Source organism: Pipistrellus kuhlii, unplaced genomic scaffold (genome assembly GCF_014108245.1).
Source record: "Pipistrellus kuhlii isolate mPipKuh1 unplaced genomic scaffold, mPipKuh1.p scaffold_m20_p_7, whole genome shotgun sequence".
In the NCBI taxonomy this organism is placed as follows: Eukaryota; Metazoa; Chordata; class Mammalia; order Chiroptera; family Vespertilionidae; genus Pipistrellus; species Pipistrellus kuhlii.
This window is the reverse complement of record NW_023425573.1, coordinates 71,140,054-71,158,500: the sequence shown is the minus strand read 5'-3', so window position 1 is coordinate 71,158,500 and position 18,447 is coordinate 71,140,054. Positions and strand designations below refer to the sequence as shown.

The window sequence follows — 18,447 nt, the reverse complement described above, 5'->3', positions numbered from 1 at the left end:
ACCAACTGGATATCACAGATCTAGAACAAATGTCAAATGTTCCACAAATTGATATGGAATAAAAAACAAAACACAATCTTGAGGAAGGAGAACAAAGTTTGAGGTATCACACTACCTGACATCAACTTATACTACAAGTCCCTAGTATTCAAAATAGTTTGACACTGGCACAAAAACAGGCATGTGTACCAATGGAAGAGAATAAAAAGCCCAGAAATAAACCCACCCCTATGTGGTCAATTAATATTTAACCAAGGAGGCAAAACATACAATGGGGTAAAGACAGTATCTTCAATAAATGGTGTTGGGAAAATTGGGCAGATACATGGGGAAAAAAAAGAAACCTAGATCATCAACTAACATCATAAACAAGAATAAACTCAGAATGCATAAAAGTCTAATGTAAGTTTTGAACCCATGAAAATCCTAGAAGAAAACATAGGTAGCAAAATCTCAGATATCTCTTGGAGCACAATTTTCACCGAGTGCAAGGGAAACAAAGGAAAAATTAATAAAGGGACTACATCAAACTAAAAAGCATCTGCAAAGCAAGAGAAAAAAAAATCAACAAAATGAATAAGGAATCCACTGTATGAGATAACATATTTGTCTATGACAGATCTGATTAGAGGTTAATTTCCAAAATATATTAAAAAAAATCTTAAGACAACTCAATTCTAGAAAAATAAAAAATCCAATTAAAAATGGGCAAAGAGACTGAATAGATATTTCTCCAAAGAGGACATATGGATGGCCAATAGACATTTGGGGGGGTGGGGGAAGTTCAATGTCACTCATCATCAGAGAGAGGCAAATTAAAACAAAAATAAGGTATGACCTCACACCTGTTAGAATGGCTACCAATAAACCAACAAACAACAAGTGCTGGTGAGGATGTGGAGAAAAGGGAACCTGCGTGCACTGTGATGGGAATGAAGATTGGTACAGCCACTGTGGAAAACAGTATGGAGTTTCCTAAAAAAACTAGAACGGCCTTTTGACCCGACACTCTTATTTCTTGAAATATATTCTAAGAATCCTGAAACACCAACCAGGAAAACATATATGCACCCCTGTGTTCTTAGCAGTGCTATTTACAATAGCCTAGATCTGGAAATGGCCCAAATGCCTATCAATAAATGGGTGGATAAATACTGTGATACATTTGCACAATGGAATATTATGCGGCAGAAACTCATCTTTCCTGACAGTACAGATGGACCTGAAGGTTATTATGTTAAGTGAAATAAGCCAGAGGAGGAAAAACACACACCATATAATCTCAAATATATGTGGAATCTAATGAACAAATTAAGTGATGAACAAAATAGAACTGGAGACACGGGGACATGGAACAGACCAACAACTGTCAGAGAACAGGGGATTGGGGGGAACTGAATGACAGAAGGGGAAGAGATTAGCCAAGAACTTATATTCATAACCCATAGGCACGGACAACAGTATATGGCCAGAGAAAAGGGGAGGTGGGGCTGGGTGAAAGTGGGCAAAGGGGTGGGAGACATTTGTAATAATGTCAACAATAACATTAAAATAAAAGAATTAAAAAGAAATGATGTGTGGATCTAAATACCGAGTAGGAGTAGCTATAGAAAAAGGGAATGTTGCTGAAACCGGTTTGGCTCAGCAGTAGAGCGTGGGTCTGCAGGCTGAAAGGTCCCAGGTTCGATTCCAGTCAAGGGCATGTACCTTGGTTGCAGGCACATCCCTGGTAGGAGGTGTGCAAGAGGCAGCTGGTAGATGTTTCTCTCTCATCGACATTTCTAGCTATCTTTCTCCCTTCCTCTCTGTAAAAAATCAATAAAATATATTAAAAAAAAAGAAAAAGGGAATGTTATGTGAAAATGGTCTCTTGAATTTGCCAAGCGCAACACTAGATCACTCATCCCCACCGCCAATGAGAGTAGGCACAGCCACCCAGGGGTCCTGAGGGTTCCTTTGCTCTGTACATTCTCCTGCCACACTGAAACCTGACCTCCTGAGGTAATTCTATAAATTACACCTCTCTTGTGCAAACATCATCTTTCTCCAAACTAATTATCTTAGGAAATGCATTACACTGAAAACAATATGCAACATGTGCATCAACTAATTCACCTGCTACTGTGAATTAGCCAATGTTTAGTCTCAGCCTGGCACCCTATAGCACAGGGCAGTAAAGAAGTGAGTTTTCATTGAATTTGGAAATAGGGCTGTAACTGACTATTCTAAAGCTGGCACATCTGCCAAATCATGTCTGATGTTCAAACCAAATGATATATATTATTAACATAATATTTATATGCATACAAACATGTATATTGAACAATGCAATGCTTCTACAAAATGTTAAAATAATACTCCATCTGTAGGTGGCTCAATGATGCTCTAAGCCTAAGGCTTCTGACTCCCTATTTCTAAACTATGCATGTAGTGAGAGCACTTGGTATGACAAAGGCATTATTCAAAAGCTTTTCCACAGTATTTCTTTTAATACTAACAAGCATGTAAAGGATCTACAGTCACATCCCTTCACATATGAAGTATAGAAAATGAGGCGGTCTGCCCAAGAAAACACAGTGATGACTGCTGGATCTGAGATATAAGCTTGAATCTGTGGTTCCAGAGCAGACCCCACAGATAGTAGTGAGCAATAATTTCAGGTTGATGGCCCAGAAGTTCAAAGACTTTATTACAGCATCCTAGTGCTGTGTATGGTACACAGTACACTGTAAATAATTAGCCATTTGCTTATGAGTACTAAGGCTTAAAACATTATGTAACCAAAAATGATTCAAGAAACCAAATTTTTGAAATTTGTTTATTTTTTCTCAGACTGGGAGAAATTTGGTATCAATGTTCTGTTTCCAATATAATGCACTTCATAAGATAATTCAGCATTAATATTTAATGATATGATTTTCTTTAACTTGTATTTATATAATTTAGTCTTTAAGTGTATAATTTGCTCACTGAAATTAACAGATGGAGATTAGAAATGTATAAACTAGGGATCTTATGTGGTATGTTCTAAGCTCAGTGGATTAAATGTTATATATATGAATATATATTTCACACACACACACATATATACACACACACATACATACATACTAATGAAATTAAGAGATATTAGAGGATGCATATCTCTTAATTCGTAAAGACTTGTATATATCACCTACATACAACCTGTATTATCTTTTATAACCTATTCAGATAGAACTCTCTCAATAATTATGTAATATATATACATATATATATATATATATTTGAATTTTTAGAAGAAAAGAATAAATCTGTTAAATAAAGCTTTTAAGCATGATTTCTAAAAGCTATTTTTTAGGTTCTGTGTATTGAAAACAATGGTTTATAGATTAAACTACCATATTTATATATTAATCAAGGAAACATGGAAGAAAATATTTTTGTGAGTTTTCATTCATTATACATTTGAAATGTTATTCAAATGTGCTAGACCAAAATTAAAATTAAAATACTTAATCCTAATTTCTGTATGGAAACATTTTAGGTTAATATTACCTATAGTCAGAAGAACAATACATAGTTTACAAAAGCATTTTATACATTACATATTTAGTTACAATTTTATCTGTGAATTACATCATCAAGAGCTGCTACATGTTCAATTGGAAGAGATTGGTTTTCTATTAGAATTATTATAGTTATTTAAAGACACATGCATAACTAACACTTTCTGCAGCATAAATAGTTGCTTATAAAAATACACTTTTTTAGTCATCTTGCCAAAGCAGGGTTGTGGTTTTTCTTTATTTGTCTATTAATTTATTTTTGTTTTATGTCTGCTTTTGTTTTGGTTTGGCTTGGCTTTTTGGAGCTGAAAGGATGAACATTTTAGGAAATATTTTTACTCACTGGATTCAGCAGAAGGCTGCCACCTGCTGGAAACATGGACAAATGCTGAAATAGATCTGAGCACAAATTGCATTCATCCAACAAAACTAAAAAGTCTGAGTTACCAAGAGAAAATGATTCTAAGAAATTTATATATAAATTTATATACAAGTTTCTATGCACTTACCAAGACCTGCCTTTTTCTTTTTCTATTATTGCTATAAAAAGAGAAATGTTAACCTTAAAAACTTGAGAGCTATTTTCATTTGTTGAGGATTTAAAACAAATTATTCATCCATTTTACATTCAAGGCAAATCTGTACATGCAAATGCTATTTTTCTAATAGAAATGTGTTAAACTGTGGTTGTGCAAAACTTAGATGGTATGGCTTTAGACTTAAATAAATTCATTTTTAAATTTCTTTTATCTTAAATGCCATAGACTAGGACTAAGTCTCATCTCCACCACTTAGGAAGACAAGCTTGATCGAGATGCTCAGTCTCTTCAGTTCTCTATTCTCATTGCTAACAGAGGAGAGACTTCAGAAAGTTGCTTTGAGGATCAGGTTGGAAACTACTTTCAGTAACTGTTACCTCTCCAGCCTGGAGGACAGTACTCTGCTCGTGGCAAGCATTTTAAAAGTGATTTAAAAAAAAAAAAAGAAAGTTACAACAACCAACTCAAGATGTTGAACTCCTCCATGGATATTGATCAAGTTAAGTGGAAATTAGTGGATCTAAACATATCAACGCTTTTATTTTTAGACACTTTATAAGGATGGAGTGTTATAAAACCAAAAGTAACGGTAAACATTTCTTTAATCAATGAAACTTGAAAGGAAATATCACTAAGAGATACAAAACATTTCCAGTGACTAGGAACAGAAATAGGCACAGAAGTAGAGAGCCCTGTTTCCAGAAAGAGGTGCCTGGGCCCTAGCCCCTATGCCAGAGAACAGTAACAGGAGGAAACAGGGAGGCAGAGCCCTCTGAAGCACCATAACAACCACCAAATGATATGGTCACAACCATTCCCAGCAGAGAAAGGAGTATGGTCTTCTCTCACTCTGAGTGGGAAGAGGTGTCCAGTGGCTCCAGGACAAGGCACTTTTGAGGTTTCATAAACTGAAAAACTACCTGGCAGCCTTCAAAAGCTTGAATCACTCACAATCAATACACAGCCTGCCATCAGCTAGACCACGCCCCCATGTCACCATTAAGTGGGAATTCATAAAGCTACAGTTCTTTACATTTTATGAATAATTTTCCCCCCAGAAACATCAGAGAAGCCTGAATAATCAGTCATGGCTATATGGAGGTATTATATCAAGTCCCACATGAGAGTTGGGTGACAATTGCAAAATTAGACCACAATGACTAATGCTGTTAATAAAAACGTAGTAATCTTACAGCAAAGGAGTTTCAGCATGCACAGCCATTGCTCATATTATCTGGCCATCAATCTATATGTCAAGCTTTAGACAAAGAATAGAATAGATACAGGTATTTTCTGGGAGTCCTTGAAAACCCCCACTACTGCCAGGTATATTTTAATCAGACTTTCCTTGCTGTTGCAAAATTAATCTCTCTCTCTCTCATTTTAACTCAACCACACTAGGCAGACCACTGACATTTTAAAATCAGGTAAATACTCAGAAAGGCACTTTTTAAAACTCAATCAAAACAGGAGTTCTGCACGTGGCCACTCCCTGAATATTTGGAAAGACCATGAACAAAAATGCACGCTGACAAGAAAAATGGATTCAAGCTTGAAGGTATCTCTTCATATGAATCTGAAGTAGCAGGTCAGTACTGACCCAAGGCTTTGCCCTGCACAGAGTCTTTACATGTTGTGCCCTGCTCAGCTTCTGCACCCTACCCCCCTCCAACCACTGAACCGCGTGCAGCACCGCGAGTAACCAGCTGGTGTCTCAGGTTAGTGAGCAGAGCTTTCACGTGGGGACGCTCACCTGACTAATGGTTCATACCGGTAGAATCGTTCCAAAAGCAATAGAGAGGCTCGCTGGCGGGTTAATGAAATTTAGGGGCTGTCAGTCTGAAAGAGGATGTTAAATCCTCGCTCTTCTCCTGAAATATTTTTATAATCTGTTAACCAGTTGCTACCTCGTAGCGTGTACTGGAAGGAGCAGGGAAATGTGGCATAAGGGGAAAGACAAGGCAAGTGTTTAAATACTTTCACACTTATCTCAGAAAAGGAGCAAAGAGGATGGCTTAAGAAAACAACTGCTTTGTAAAGACTGCAACATTCACCCCAGGAAACTGGGGGGAGGGGGGGGGGAGTAGTGAGGGGGGAAGAGAAGGGTGTGCTTTAAGGCTTTAAGTAACACTCATCCCCTGTGTGGAGAGGGCAATGAGCAGGGGAGGAAAGGGGAGAAGAGAGACCACAAGCCTGCCCGCAGGCCACTCCCAGGCCATTCAAACAGCTCCTCTCAGTGTTTAGATTAGAACATGCAAAGAGCAGAGCCTCTACTGGAACCTAGCTGCTTGCACCCCTCTTCACCCCAATTCTAGCAATTAGCTGGGACTGTCTCTGCCAGAAACACACAGGGCAGCCTTCAGCAGTGCACTGGAGATCCAGGGCCCTTCTCTGGTACCCCAGCGCCTCTGCGCCCAAGCTCCCTGGTGATACCCTAAGTCACTCAGGGTAGCCCTCAGTGCACAGTCTCCAAAGGATGCAAACGCGGCAGGACCGGAGCCCAGGTCACAGCTCCCTCCTCCTCACCAGGGCACCTTGGCGCTCCAGACCCTACAACTTAAAGGGAAAGCAAAGACAACTCCCAGGTCACCCCAGCCCGGGGCCAGGGACACAATGGAGAGCCACCTTAGGGTTACGCTACAGATTCCTACGGACAGTTGCAACAAAGGGGGCGGCCGGCGTGGAAAGATGTTGAGGCGACAGAATCTACCCTCAGCCAGCACTGGGCACCACATCTCTGCAGACACAGCCTATCTGGACCCAACAGATCGCGAAAGCCAGTGTCTCCCCAGCTCCCCATAATATCTGTGCTTCTGCTACCCGGCTCGCTCCTCTCAACATCCACACACACCTGGTACCCCCTCTCCCCGGACTCAGCACCCCGTCCCAGGCTCCTCAAAAGAAAGAAAGAGAAAAAGGAAGGGAAAACTCTGACAGCCTAAAGGTCATTTGTCTCCCGGGTAACCTCGGCCCGCGCTCCACTCCGCTCGCGGGTTCGAACCCCGCAGGCGGACACCCCAGGAGCACGCGTGCAGTACCCGGAGCCAAGAGGCCCCCATCCTTCCGCCCGGACCACCTCTCCCGCCCGCGGGGCCCCCCCAGCCTTTACCTCTCTGCCCCCGTCCCCGCGACTCTCCACCGGGCGCATCCTCTCCCGGCCCGAGCGCGCTCGGAGGCTCTAACTTCCTGCGGAGTCCATGGAGGAGCGGAGGGAGCCAGGATGGGGCGGGGGGTAGGGGAGGAGGGGGAGAATCGGGGGGAGTGAGAGGTTGGAGTGGGGAGAGGAGGGAGGCGTGGGAGCCGAGCGGCGGAGGAGGGGCCGGAGGAGCGCCCAGGAGCCCCCTCCCGGGACCGCCCGCCCGCAGCCGCCGCCCCGCTCACCTGGTCCGCCGGCGGCGCCTGGCTCGCCCTGGCCCCCGGGCCGGGCTGCTGCTCCTGCTTCATGGCTGTCATCCCGCGGCCGCCCGCGCCGGCGCTCACTCCCTGGCCGGCGCTCCGGACCCGGGCACCATCCCTGGGCGGCGATCGCCAGTCCCCAGCGCCCGGCGCGCTCCGAATGGGCGGGAGGGAGCGGGCAGCGGAGGCGCGGCGGCGGGGGAGGGGAGCGCGGGGAGGAGACCGGGAGCGGCACCGGGGAGGCTCCCCCTAGCAGGATCCCCCCTCCTGCGGCTGCCGCAGACCCTCTAACTCCCCACTCCCCCGCCCCCGCGCCCCTGCTCGCCCGGAGCCTGGGAGACCAGGCAGGCAACACCAAGCAGCAAGTTAGTGGCACGGCGGGCGGCACCTCGCGGGGCGCCCAGGGAGCCCGGCAGGCATTCTACTGCCTCCTGCTCCCCCCGCGGCTCCACGGGCTCCCTCGGGCTCCGAGCGCAGGTGGAGCAGCAGGGCACCGGGCTCCGGGCTCCGCGCTCCTTCAGCCGCTGCCGCCGCCGAGTCCCAGCCTGGAGGCACCGAGCCCCGAGCAGCGCGCAGCTCCCTCCCCGCGCGCGGCCGGCTGCGGGCTCCGCGGGCCCCTCGCCGCCCGCCCGCCCCCCGCGAGGCTCCAGCTAAAACCCGGAGACGCGGCGTGCGCCCGTGCCAAGCCCCCGATGGCTCTGGCGCTGCCACTGGGCATGCTCCATCGCTCCGAGAGGACAGGGGCGGCCGGGAATGGGGGACCCGGAGCCCCCACAGAAGCCACCAACCCCCAGGAGGTTGTTCCTAATTTTGGCCAGAGGCCCTGCGCCTCAGGGTTTGGGGCAGTGGACAGCCTCCAGGCTGGATTCCTCGCTGCCAGCCTCCCTGATGCAGTGGAGACCAGAAGAGGTTGATTTAAAACATTAATTAGTAAGCATGCTATTCAAGAACTTAGTTTGTTTTTCTTTTTTTCCTGGACACATAACAAAACCTTCACATTTTAAGTCCCTTTCCATTCTTTTCGCTCAGGACAACTCTCTCTCCTTCAAAGTTTGTTTATTGAGCATTTACCATGAGCCAAACACACTGTGAGGCTTGGAGGGATTGCAAGGAAGAGAGACTAAAACCAAAACCGGGCCAGCTTTACTAACTCCCCTGCCTGCAGGGTGGCTATTACAGTGCAGGTCCTGGGCGCTGGAGCAGGGGTCTAATCCATGAGTCAGTGTGGGCATCACAGGTACAGTTCTCCACTTCCTTCCAGAGGAGCTAGCAGTTCCCTTTCCTGGCTTGCCCTGGGTGCTAGAAAGGACCTGCCCAAATAGATGGGTAAGGAAGAAGTCCCCAAGCCTGAGGTACAGGTTGTTGGCTATTGCTCAGGAGAAAAATGGCAGGAGAGAGGTCAATATGCAGACCTTACTGGAGTCAGCACGTGAGCTGAGAACAGGCTGCATCTGAAGGGACAGAGATATGGATGAGCTGGGTTAGGGGAGTAGCCTTGAGATGTTTGATTGACCAAGGACTAGCTCCCTCCTTGTCTGAGTAGCTAGGTCCCCTCTTAGGGGCTATTGTGGGATAGCAGGAGTTCTGCTCCTGACTCCTTATTTCCTCAAACATGCATTGCCACACTTGTCCTAAATGTTAATTGTAACAATGGTTGCTTTAAAATACATATTTTTAAAGAAATCAATCTCTTCACCAGATTGGATTAAATCAGAAAAAAAATATGAATTTATCTTTTCTTTTTCTTTTTTTAATTTTCATGGGAGGATATTTTTCCTATTGATCCTTAAGGAGTGGAAGGGAGGAGCAGAGACAGAGAGAGAAAAGCATAGGATATGTGCCCTTGGCCAGAATCAAACCTGAAACCCTTCCAACTGAGGAGCCAAACCAATAGGGCCATGGTCAGCCAAAAGATGTGGCTCTTCGGCCCATTGAGTGTGGCTCTTCCACAAAATACCACAGCCTGGGCAAGTCTATTTTGAAGAAGTGGCATTAGAAGAAGTTTAAGTTTTAAAAATTTGGCTCTCAAAGGAAATCGCAATGGTTGTACTATTGATATTTGGCTCTGTTGACTAATGAGTTTGCTGACCACTGCATTAGGGCATAAGTTTCGCTTTAGAAAGGTGGGATTTGGGTAAAGAGAGAGCTTGCTTTTCAAAATTAGGTAATCAAATTAGGCCGTCAAGTGAATATTAGAAGTGACCTCTAATAGTGGGTTAGTCTATTTCAACAGATATAACTTTGTAATAAAAGTAACTTTGCTTATTGAAAAAGTACAAGACAAAGTTTTAAAATGAAATGCTGGTAAAATAGCCATTGGACAGTTGATCCAACAAATCTGAGGATCCAGATTTCCCTCACATGTAATTTTTCTGCCCTTATATTTTGCTCTTCTGTTCATTATTTGAGTTTATTCATCTCTTGAATGTGTTTTCATTTTGGATAACTGACTTGACTTAAGGAATCCACTTTATGTGCAAAGATTTCTGTTGACATAGGACAAGTATAGACAAGAGGGAATTATCCTCACCATATTTAGATTACTTATTTGAATGAATTCAACTGTGCAACTCACATTCATTTTCAGTATTCAGTATAAAAGCCACTTTATTTACAAATTGATGTAAGTATATGTTTCATGTATAAGATGACTTGTGTGTATGTCATATTTTTATTTTTAAATATATTTTATTGATTTATTTTTTTTTACAGGGAGGAAGAAAGAGGAATAGAAAGTTAGAAACATTGATCAGCTGCCTCCTGCACACCCCCACTGGGGATGTGCCCACAAACAAGGTACATACCCTTGACCGGAATCGAACCCGGGACCCTTCAGTCCACAGGCTGACACTCTATCCACTGAGCCAAACCAGTTTCAGCTATATGTCATATTTTTAAAGGAAGATTTTTTTATTTGAGTCTTTTTCTTTCTGTTAGGTATTATTTTTATTTTTTTTAAACCAAGAACATTATTTTATAGCTATTAGGATCCAAGTCAAGGTCAGTAATTAAAACTTAATCACATGTAAACTGATTTTTTCTAACTTAAATGTGTTTTTTTTTTTTAAATATAATTCAGTTCAATTATAATGTAGGATTTTCTACTTCCTTTCTTATTGAAGAAAGAGTTCTAATATTAAAGAAAAAAATTAATGAATACCATAAATTTTGAGGGAATGTTTGCAGCTAGGTTTTGTATGTTTTCTGATTATAAGTTATCATTGAAAACTCTAAAACATCAATTTAAAATGAAACATCTACAAAGATTTAAAACTACTCAAGTGTATATAACCCTAGTGCAGTGCAGCTCAGAGGACCTAACTATAAGTTAGTAGCTTGCCCTAGCTCCATCAGGGCATAGGGTATGGACCAGATTGAAGTCACTTATATTCCACCTCTGCTTCCTTACCTCATAAAATGGAAGAGTTTAGAGTAGGTGACTAGTAATAACCCTTCTTTCTCTAAATATCTATGATTATATATTGATTTTATGAATCAAAGCCTATCATCTGAGTAGTAAATTATTTATATATGTTTAAAATTTAGTGGAAGGAGAGTCAACAACTGCTTAGAAAAATACAAAATAAAATCATCAGATAACTTAATTACTCCACAAAGATCCTTGATATCCATCAAATTTTCTCATGCTCTCTAGTGACAATTGTGTATAGTCACAATTTTTGTCTTGATAATATTTTTAAATTCAGGAAATGAAAAATTTATTTGCAGAGCATCATTTCTGAAATCTGAAGACCTACTAAAGGAGAATGTTGTAGAGATTTATAGAATATTTTGAGTACTTTTCTTATATATTTTCTTTAATGAGTTAACTCATGGACAGCCATACAATTTATAACACTTATATAATGACTAGAGGCCCAATGCACAAAATTCATGCAAAGTTAGCCCTCCCTTCCCCCAGTTGCCTGAACTGGCTTCCCTCTGGCTCCTGGGACCTGGGCTTGCCTCTCAGCCCCAGCTTCATCTGGAAGGTTGTCCTGAAGGATGTCCTGTCTAATTAGCATATAATATGTATAAAAGTATAATATATTATACTTTTATTATTATAGATAAAGGAGTTTTTTCTAAGTTTTGTGGAATGGAATCAGACTCTAATTGCAGACCTAAAAAGATTGTCTATTTGGATTATAAATGTCTTAACCATGCTTGTAATATACGAGCATTGCATTGACTCCACCACTACCTTCTGAAAAACTTTGTTGCCTCAAATCCTAGTTTCAAGTGCCATATAGACATGACCCACCATTTGCTTCCTTAGAATGTTGACTTGTGTCTCTGAAGTCACTAAAAAAACATAATTACTTGCAACATTGTGAACACATACATTGTCTTCCTTTCCTCCATACTTGACTTAAAAGCGAGATGCCAACACAGTACACTTCATTTTACCTGCATTTATTAATATGAATAGTTGAGGATAGCTTTGAGATTTAGATATCAATTAAATTCATGTGAAATTAGCATTAGAATGTTTCAAAATATGAGTTGCTCCATAATATGTAGGTCACATGTGTTGCATTTAGTACTCCATGTTGAATACTAGACCCAGAACCCAGGTTTATTTCAACAACAATCAGTAACAGATATGGCCTGGCAAAAATCAGCTATGTTTGAGGAGGAGAGAGTCTCCTGATTTTTGTGAAGACTGATAGCCTTTAGATAAAAACTCTTCAGTATCAATTAGGAAGGACTCAGTGAGCAGCAAGTTGCCCGGAATCTCTCCCTTCCCCTCTGCCCCCTCTCCTCCCTGAGATAAGCCTGTGTTGTCATGTAAAGGCCACCTGATGGGGCTTTCCCTGGCATCAGCCAGTCCTCTATTGAGTGTCTGTAATGAGCACAGCATTTGGAAGACAGAGTTCATGAGCTGTGCCTTCAGAGACCTGGCCTGAAATGTGCCCAATTAGCTCTGCGTAGATCAAGAAATAGCTTCACTTCACATTTTTCTGCTATCACTTGCTTTCGATTTATAAATCACCTCAACTCACCTCAACCAGCTTCTTGAATTCCCCCAAGTGTATATCATGTCACTGGGAAGAAAACCAGTATGCTGAGGAATCTTCAGAAATAATCTATATCTCAGAAGCTCTAACAGGTAAACTACATTAAAAATGGATTGTAAAGAAAGTAAAAGAACTGCAGGCACTACATATTTAAGTGATATCCTTTTATACTACTCATACTATTCTGATTGTTTTGGCATTAATTTAGCTAAACTTTTTGTCAGTATCTGTCTGTGGCAGGGAGACTTTCCGGCTATAAAAATTCATAGCCCAATTATGATCTCTGGTGGAAGCAGGCAGAGTTGCAATATCCTGAGAGCACTCTTGTTGCTCACTGGAGATCTGAAGACATTGATGAAGTGCTCATTCACACTGAGCTCTGTGCTGTGCAGTCAGTCTTCTTAGCTGTTAATAAACACACCTGACATCTGCCTTTCACCCCCAGCCCTTCTATGACAGACAGAAATAGGGTATTAAGAAGGGAAAACAATGCAAATGATTGTGCTCATGTCATATTTTCTCTGCATATGTTTCTCTGAATTGCAATGCCAGAACAACTTGAGAATGTAAGAGATTTGCCTGTTATCATTATTATTTTTACCCACCAGATGCTTGACAAAGGGAAAGTGTTTATTCATTTGATTGTCTCATGAATTGGTTATGTTAATTAGCATACTTTCTGGCCTTGGCTACATGGCTGTAGGTTGGGCATTGTTCTGTATACCAAAAGGTTGTGGGTTTGATTCCCAGTCAGGCCACATACCTAGTTTTTGGGTTCAATCCCTGGTAGGGGCAAGTAGGGTAACTGATCGATGTTTCTCTCTCACCTATCTCTCTCTCTCTCTCTCTCTCTCTCTCTCTCTCTCTCTCTCTCTCTCTCCCTCCCTCCCTCCCTCCCTCACCTAAAATCAATTAAAAAACATATCATCAGGTGGTGAGGATAAAAAATAAAGATTTTTTTGTCTTTTTTTTTTTTAGCAGATATTAGTGAATATTTCCTCCTTATCTTCACATTTCTTTAGAAATACACTCAAGTTTTATGAATCACATTATGTCCACAAATATCAAAAAGATTGTCATATATGAAAGGTTTTTATAAACATTAGTTGGTATAACACTTGTTCTTTTCATGAGTCTTTTTTTTTTTTTTGGATAAACTAATTTCTTTAAACTGATGGTTCTTTTTCTCAAAGCAAGACTAGATTTTGTAATCATTCAAAATACCTGTTTTTCTTTGGAAAATACATTGTTACTGAGACTTACACTAGAGTGGGACTTCATAATGGATACCTGACTTCTTTCCTCATATAATAGCCAAAACAGCACAAAGCACATTTCCCAATCAGGGAAATCTTCATGAATTGAAAGAAAAAAAAATTCTACAGTGGGATCTTGACTGGTTTCTGAAGAGAAGGGAGGACATACATTTTTCATAACAACTTCATCATGCTTTATTTATTTTGAGGAATTTAATTTTTGATTCAGGCTAACCCAAGAATTTTCTTCATGAAAACAAGGGATAATCTAATGTAAGATTTAGGTGAAACAGTTCCCAACCATCCACTGACATCAAAGGGCTCCTGTCATTTATGTCTATCAGTTGACCTCTGACCATTAGGAATTATTCTTCTACCATCTCCAAAGAAAATTGAGGACAAGTCATTGGATTCACAGCCAGATCTTTCACCATATATCATCATCTGTTTAGATTCTACAAATATAGTTTCAGGACATCTCGGGATGTGATCTCTGTTGAAATAAGGCACATTAAAACAGATCTCTCATTATCAAACGCAGTTTAACTTTGTTTAAGCTATTAGTCTAGATGGGTTACTTACTGTTGATATAGATCAGTTCTTATAGTCTTACTAGAGGCCCTATGCACGGAATTAGTGCAAGAGTAGGCCTTCCTTCCCTGGCACCCGGGACCCTCTGGCATCTGGGACCTGGGCTTTCCACACAGCCTCAGCTTCCTCTGGTCAAATTAGCATACTGTGCTTTTATTATGATAGATAGTCATCTATCTGTCTATCATCTATCTATATCTACTGGGGAAAATAACTGAGTGATTGAACATCTATATTACAAATCTAAATATTTACTAAAGTCATATATTTGTTCAAATCAAAGAAAAGTAGAAAAAGGAGGAAAATATTAAAGAGGAGTAGAAGGATAAAAAGAGTGGGAAAAAAGCTAAAATAATGCATCCTGAAGCTGTTAGGGATGTAAAGTATATTTTATTTTATATTTTTATTAAATCTCATAAAGATTATGAAATATGTTAATTCCTATTAAGTTAGGTCCTCAATCTAACTCCTGCCATTGGTTGTAGTCTATGTAGTCATATAATTTTATCAAGAGTCAAATTTTAATTTCTTAATTCCTTTCTTGGTTGATTTATATTTGATATTTCCTATCAATATTAAGATTACATTTTCTTGTAATACTTTATCATTTTGCACTTAATAATTAATTGTAAGCATTAGTGGGGGAGGCGGAGATAATCTATAACAAATATTACAGTGTATACAAATCAATCACTAGGGAAATATTTTTTAGTTTGCTATTTAATTGAGTCATCCATGTTTAATTCCAGGGGAAAGGACATTGAAATAGCCTGAGAGGAAGGATGAGCAGTTTTCTTTAGAGGTTCCTTCCCCTTCCTGTGCAGAGGCCATTAATTCTTCTGATCTATACTAATAATAGAGGATTATGCAAATGGGCTGGGACTCCATCACGTAACAATCGAACAGCAGGGACCTGAGGCTGTATGGCACCTGGCTGGGGCGTGGGACCTCAGGTCGTGGCCCCCCTGCCCAGCAGGGCTTGATGGGGGACCTCAGGCCATGTTCCTCACCTTGGCGCCAGACCGGGGACCTGAGGCTGTATCCCTACCTGGCAGTTCTTGATGGGGACCTGAGACTGCACTGGGCCAGGAAATCTGAGTTGCACAGCCCCCCCCCCACCCCCCCCGTGCATTGATGGGGATGAGACAGGCCGGGTCTGGGTCTCCTGCATTTAGAAAGGGGGTGCAGGTGGTGGGCGGGGACTTGACTCTGGGTCCCACAGCGTGCCCCAGACTCTGACAGGAGAGAAATTTTCATATACATTTTACTAGTTTTCTTTAATCTCTGACACTTCTATTATAGAGAAAGGGCAAATAGAAATATTAAAATATTTCCTCTAATTAATTCTCTTTTAATGTGCATGACTTTCATGCACCAGGCCACTAGTAGATTATGACTCACTATACAAGTTATGCCTTCCTACTGTACTACTTTGCTCAGCATCCTAATTGTCACAAGTGACATCTCACCTTTCCTATTAGCCTGTAGCTTCCTGGGGGAGACAAAGCCTGTTGGAGGCTGAGGTCTACTGTGTGTGTGTGCAGGGGTTTGGGAGGGAAAACCAGAATGATCATTTGCTATGATGTTCACAGACCATTAGGGGCAGATGCTCAACCCAGGAGCTACCCCTGGTGGTCAGTGCACTCCCACGCGAGAGTGCCACTCAGGCAGAAGCCAGGCTCATGTCTGGCAAACATAGTGATGGTGGCAGGAGCCTCTCCCACCTCCACAGCAGCGCTAAGGAGCAGCAAGCCTAATAGTAAGGAGTGAGCAGGCAGGTGGTAAGGAGTGAGGGATTCTGGATAGCAAGAGGAATGCCTGCATGCCGACTTAGGCCCGAGGGGTCCTTAACTGAGAGTAGGTGCAAGAAATTCAGGCACCGGGCCTCTAATATAAAAAGAAAAGAAAGAAGAAAATTGATTCTCCACTTAAAATAATAGAATAACTTAATACCATTAGGGAGCGAGGGAGAAAGGCAAGCATCTTCATGCAGTTCATTAGGATCTTCGATTATAACCATCCTATATAATAAAGGCCTAATATGCTAAGTGTCCAGTTGGAAGCTTAATATGTTAATGATATGTTAAGGCCACTCAACCGCTCGCTATGATGTGCACAGACCACTAGGGGGCAGGCTCTCAACACAGGAGCTTTCCCCTGGTGGTCAGTGCACTTCCACAGGAGGAGCGCAACTCAGCCCGAAGTTGGGCTCACAGCTAGAGAGCCCAGTGGTGGGAGCCTTTCCTGCCTTCACGGCAGCACTAAGGATGTCCGACTGCCAGCTTAGGTCTGTTCCCTGTGGGGACCAGGCCTATGCCATCAGTCAGACATCCTCAAAGGCTCCTGAACTGTGAGAGGGTGTAGACCAGGCTGAGGGACACCCCCAAGTACATGAATTTCATACAATGGGCCTCTGTATTATAATAAACTAGTGATACGGTGCATGGATTCATACACATTGAAAGAAAATTATTTGTAAAGTGTCCAGTGGGGCAGGACTGGGCGAGATGTGCTGGATATACCCTGGAGCCAACCTCCTTCCATCTCTCTCTGGCTTTCTGTAGGGTGAGTGGGTGTCCCTCTGGTAGGTTGGGTCCCTCCGCCTGGCCTCTAGGGATTGGGCTGAAACTGGCTCTCTGACATCCCCCAAGGGGTCCCGGAGTGTGAGAGGGAACTCTGCAAAGTTGCTGTCATACAGTGTGTGGGATGCAAACGCAAGTGTGTAGTGAACCAGATGCGGGGCCGACAGTGAACCAGGAACAATATAACCCACAACCGAAGGTGAAACTTCACGACCCCTTGAGGAACTGGACCCCCTTCTCTCTTGTTTCAGGGTGTGTCACCAGAGAACCGCTGCTGCCAAATCACAGCAGCTCAGCAGCTTTTGCATTGAGTGTCTGCCCCCTGGTGGTCAGTGCACACCACTGTGACCAGTCAGATGGTGGGACACAGCATATTAGTCTTTTATATACATAGCTATGATGTTTAAAATGGTTTAAAATGAAGACTTTGGAAAAAGTAAAATCAGGTTTATTAAACATTCTTTAAAAGACAGGACAATTTTTGAGAAAAGGATGGTGGTGATGCCAGCATGGGTTTAGGAGAGATAGACAACTAAATGTCAAATCCGAAGCATGACATTCAGAACTCATCTAGATAACAAAATAGCTCTGGAAACCTAGAAAGCTTGAGTGCTCTTGATGCAAATGACAGAACTGGCAATCCCAAAATACGCAAGAGAAGGCCCCTAAAAAGTCAGTAGATTTTCCTCAAAAAGCACAGTGGATGAACATAAGAATTCAATGGAGAAGTTTGTGCAAGCACATAGTGAGCAGAAGGGGCCCTGCTGAGAGCCGATTCTCCATTGATTGCTCACATTTCTACATGTCACTAGCAAGAAATGGTCTTTTGTTTTAGAATATCTTTTTTAAAAAAATTAATTAATTAATTAATTAATTTATTTAATAAATCTTTATTGTTCATATTATTACAAATGTTCCTCATTTTTTCCCCCCTCCATTTCTTCCCTTCACCAGGTTCCCACTTCACTCTCTGCCCATTCTCCACCCCCCCATTGTCCTCATTCTAGGTGCACAGTTTTTGCTCAGGCTCTTCCCGCACCCCCCATTCCCCTTTTCCCTGAGAATCATCAGTCCACTCCCCTTCCATACCTCTGATTCTATTATATTCACCAGTTAATATTGTTCATCAGGTTTTTTAATTTCCATGGCTTTTAGTTTCACTTGTTGATAGTTAGGTATTTGTTGATCATAATTTTAATCTATATCTTCTTCCTCTTCCTAAATAACCCCTTTTAGCATTCATATAATTCTGGTTTGGCGGTGATGAACTTCTTTAGCTTTTTTTTTTTTTTTTTTTTTTTTTTTTTGTGAAGCTCTTTATCTGGCCTTTGATTCTGAGTGATAGCTTTGCTAGGTAGATTATTTTTGGCTGTAGGTTCTTGCTATTCATCACCTTGAATTTTCTTGCCATTCCCATCTGGCCTGCATGGTTTCTGTTGAGAAATCAGCTGACAATCATATGGGTGCTTCTTTATAGGTAACTACCTGCTTTTCTCTTGCTGCTTTTAATATTC

The 18,447-nt window shown here is 42.0% G+C and overlaps 1 protein-coding gene across 3 annotated transcripts in view; it reads right to left on the bottom strand.

The window, feature by feature from the left end:
* The window catches only part of DPP10 (dipeptidyl peptidase like 10), a 1,279,923-nt gene that overhangs the window by 597,276 nt on the left and 664,200 nt on the right, over positions 1-18,447 (bottom strand). Inside the window, exon 1 of one of the 3 annotated variants that reach the window (XM_036421267.2) lies at positions 7,469-7,821. The exons of 1 other annotated variant lie outside the window; for it this stretch is intronic. In XM_036421267.2, the coding sequence (XP_036277160.1) occupies positions 7,469-7,540 (72 nt within the window). In that variant the 5' untranslated portion in view covers positions 7,541-7,821. Of the gene's footprint in view, positions 1-7,196; positions 7,305-7,468; positions 7,822-18,447 lie in introns of those variants that run through there. One more of the 3 variants, XM_045575259.1, reaches the window with a different exon arrangement.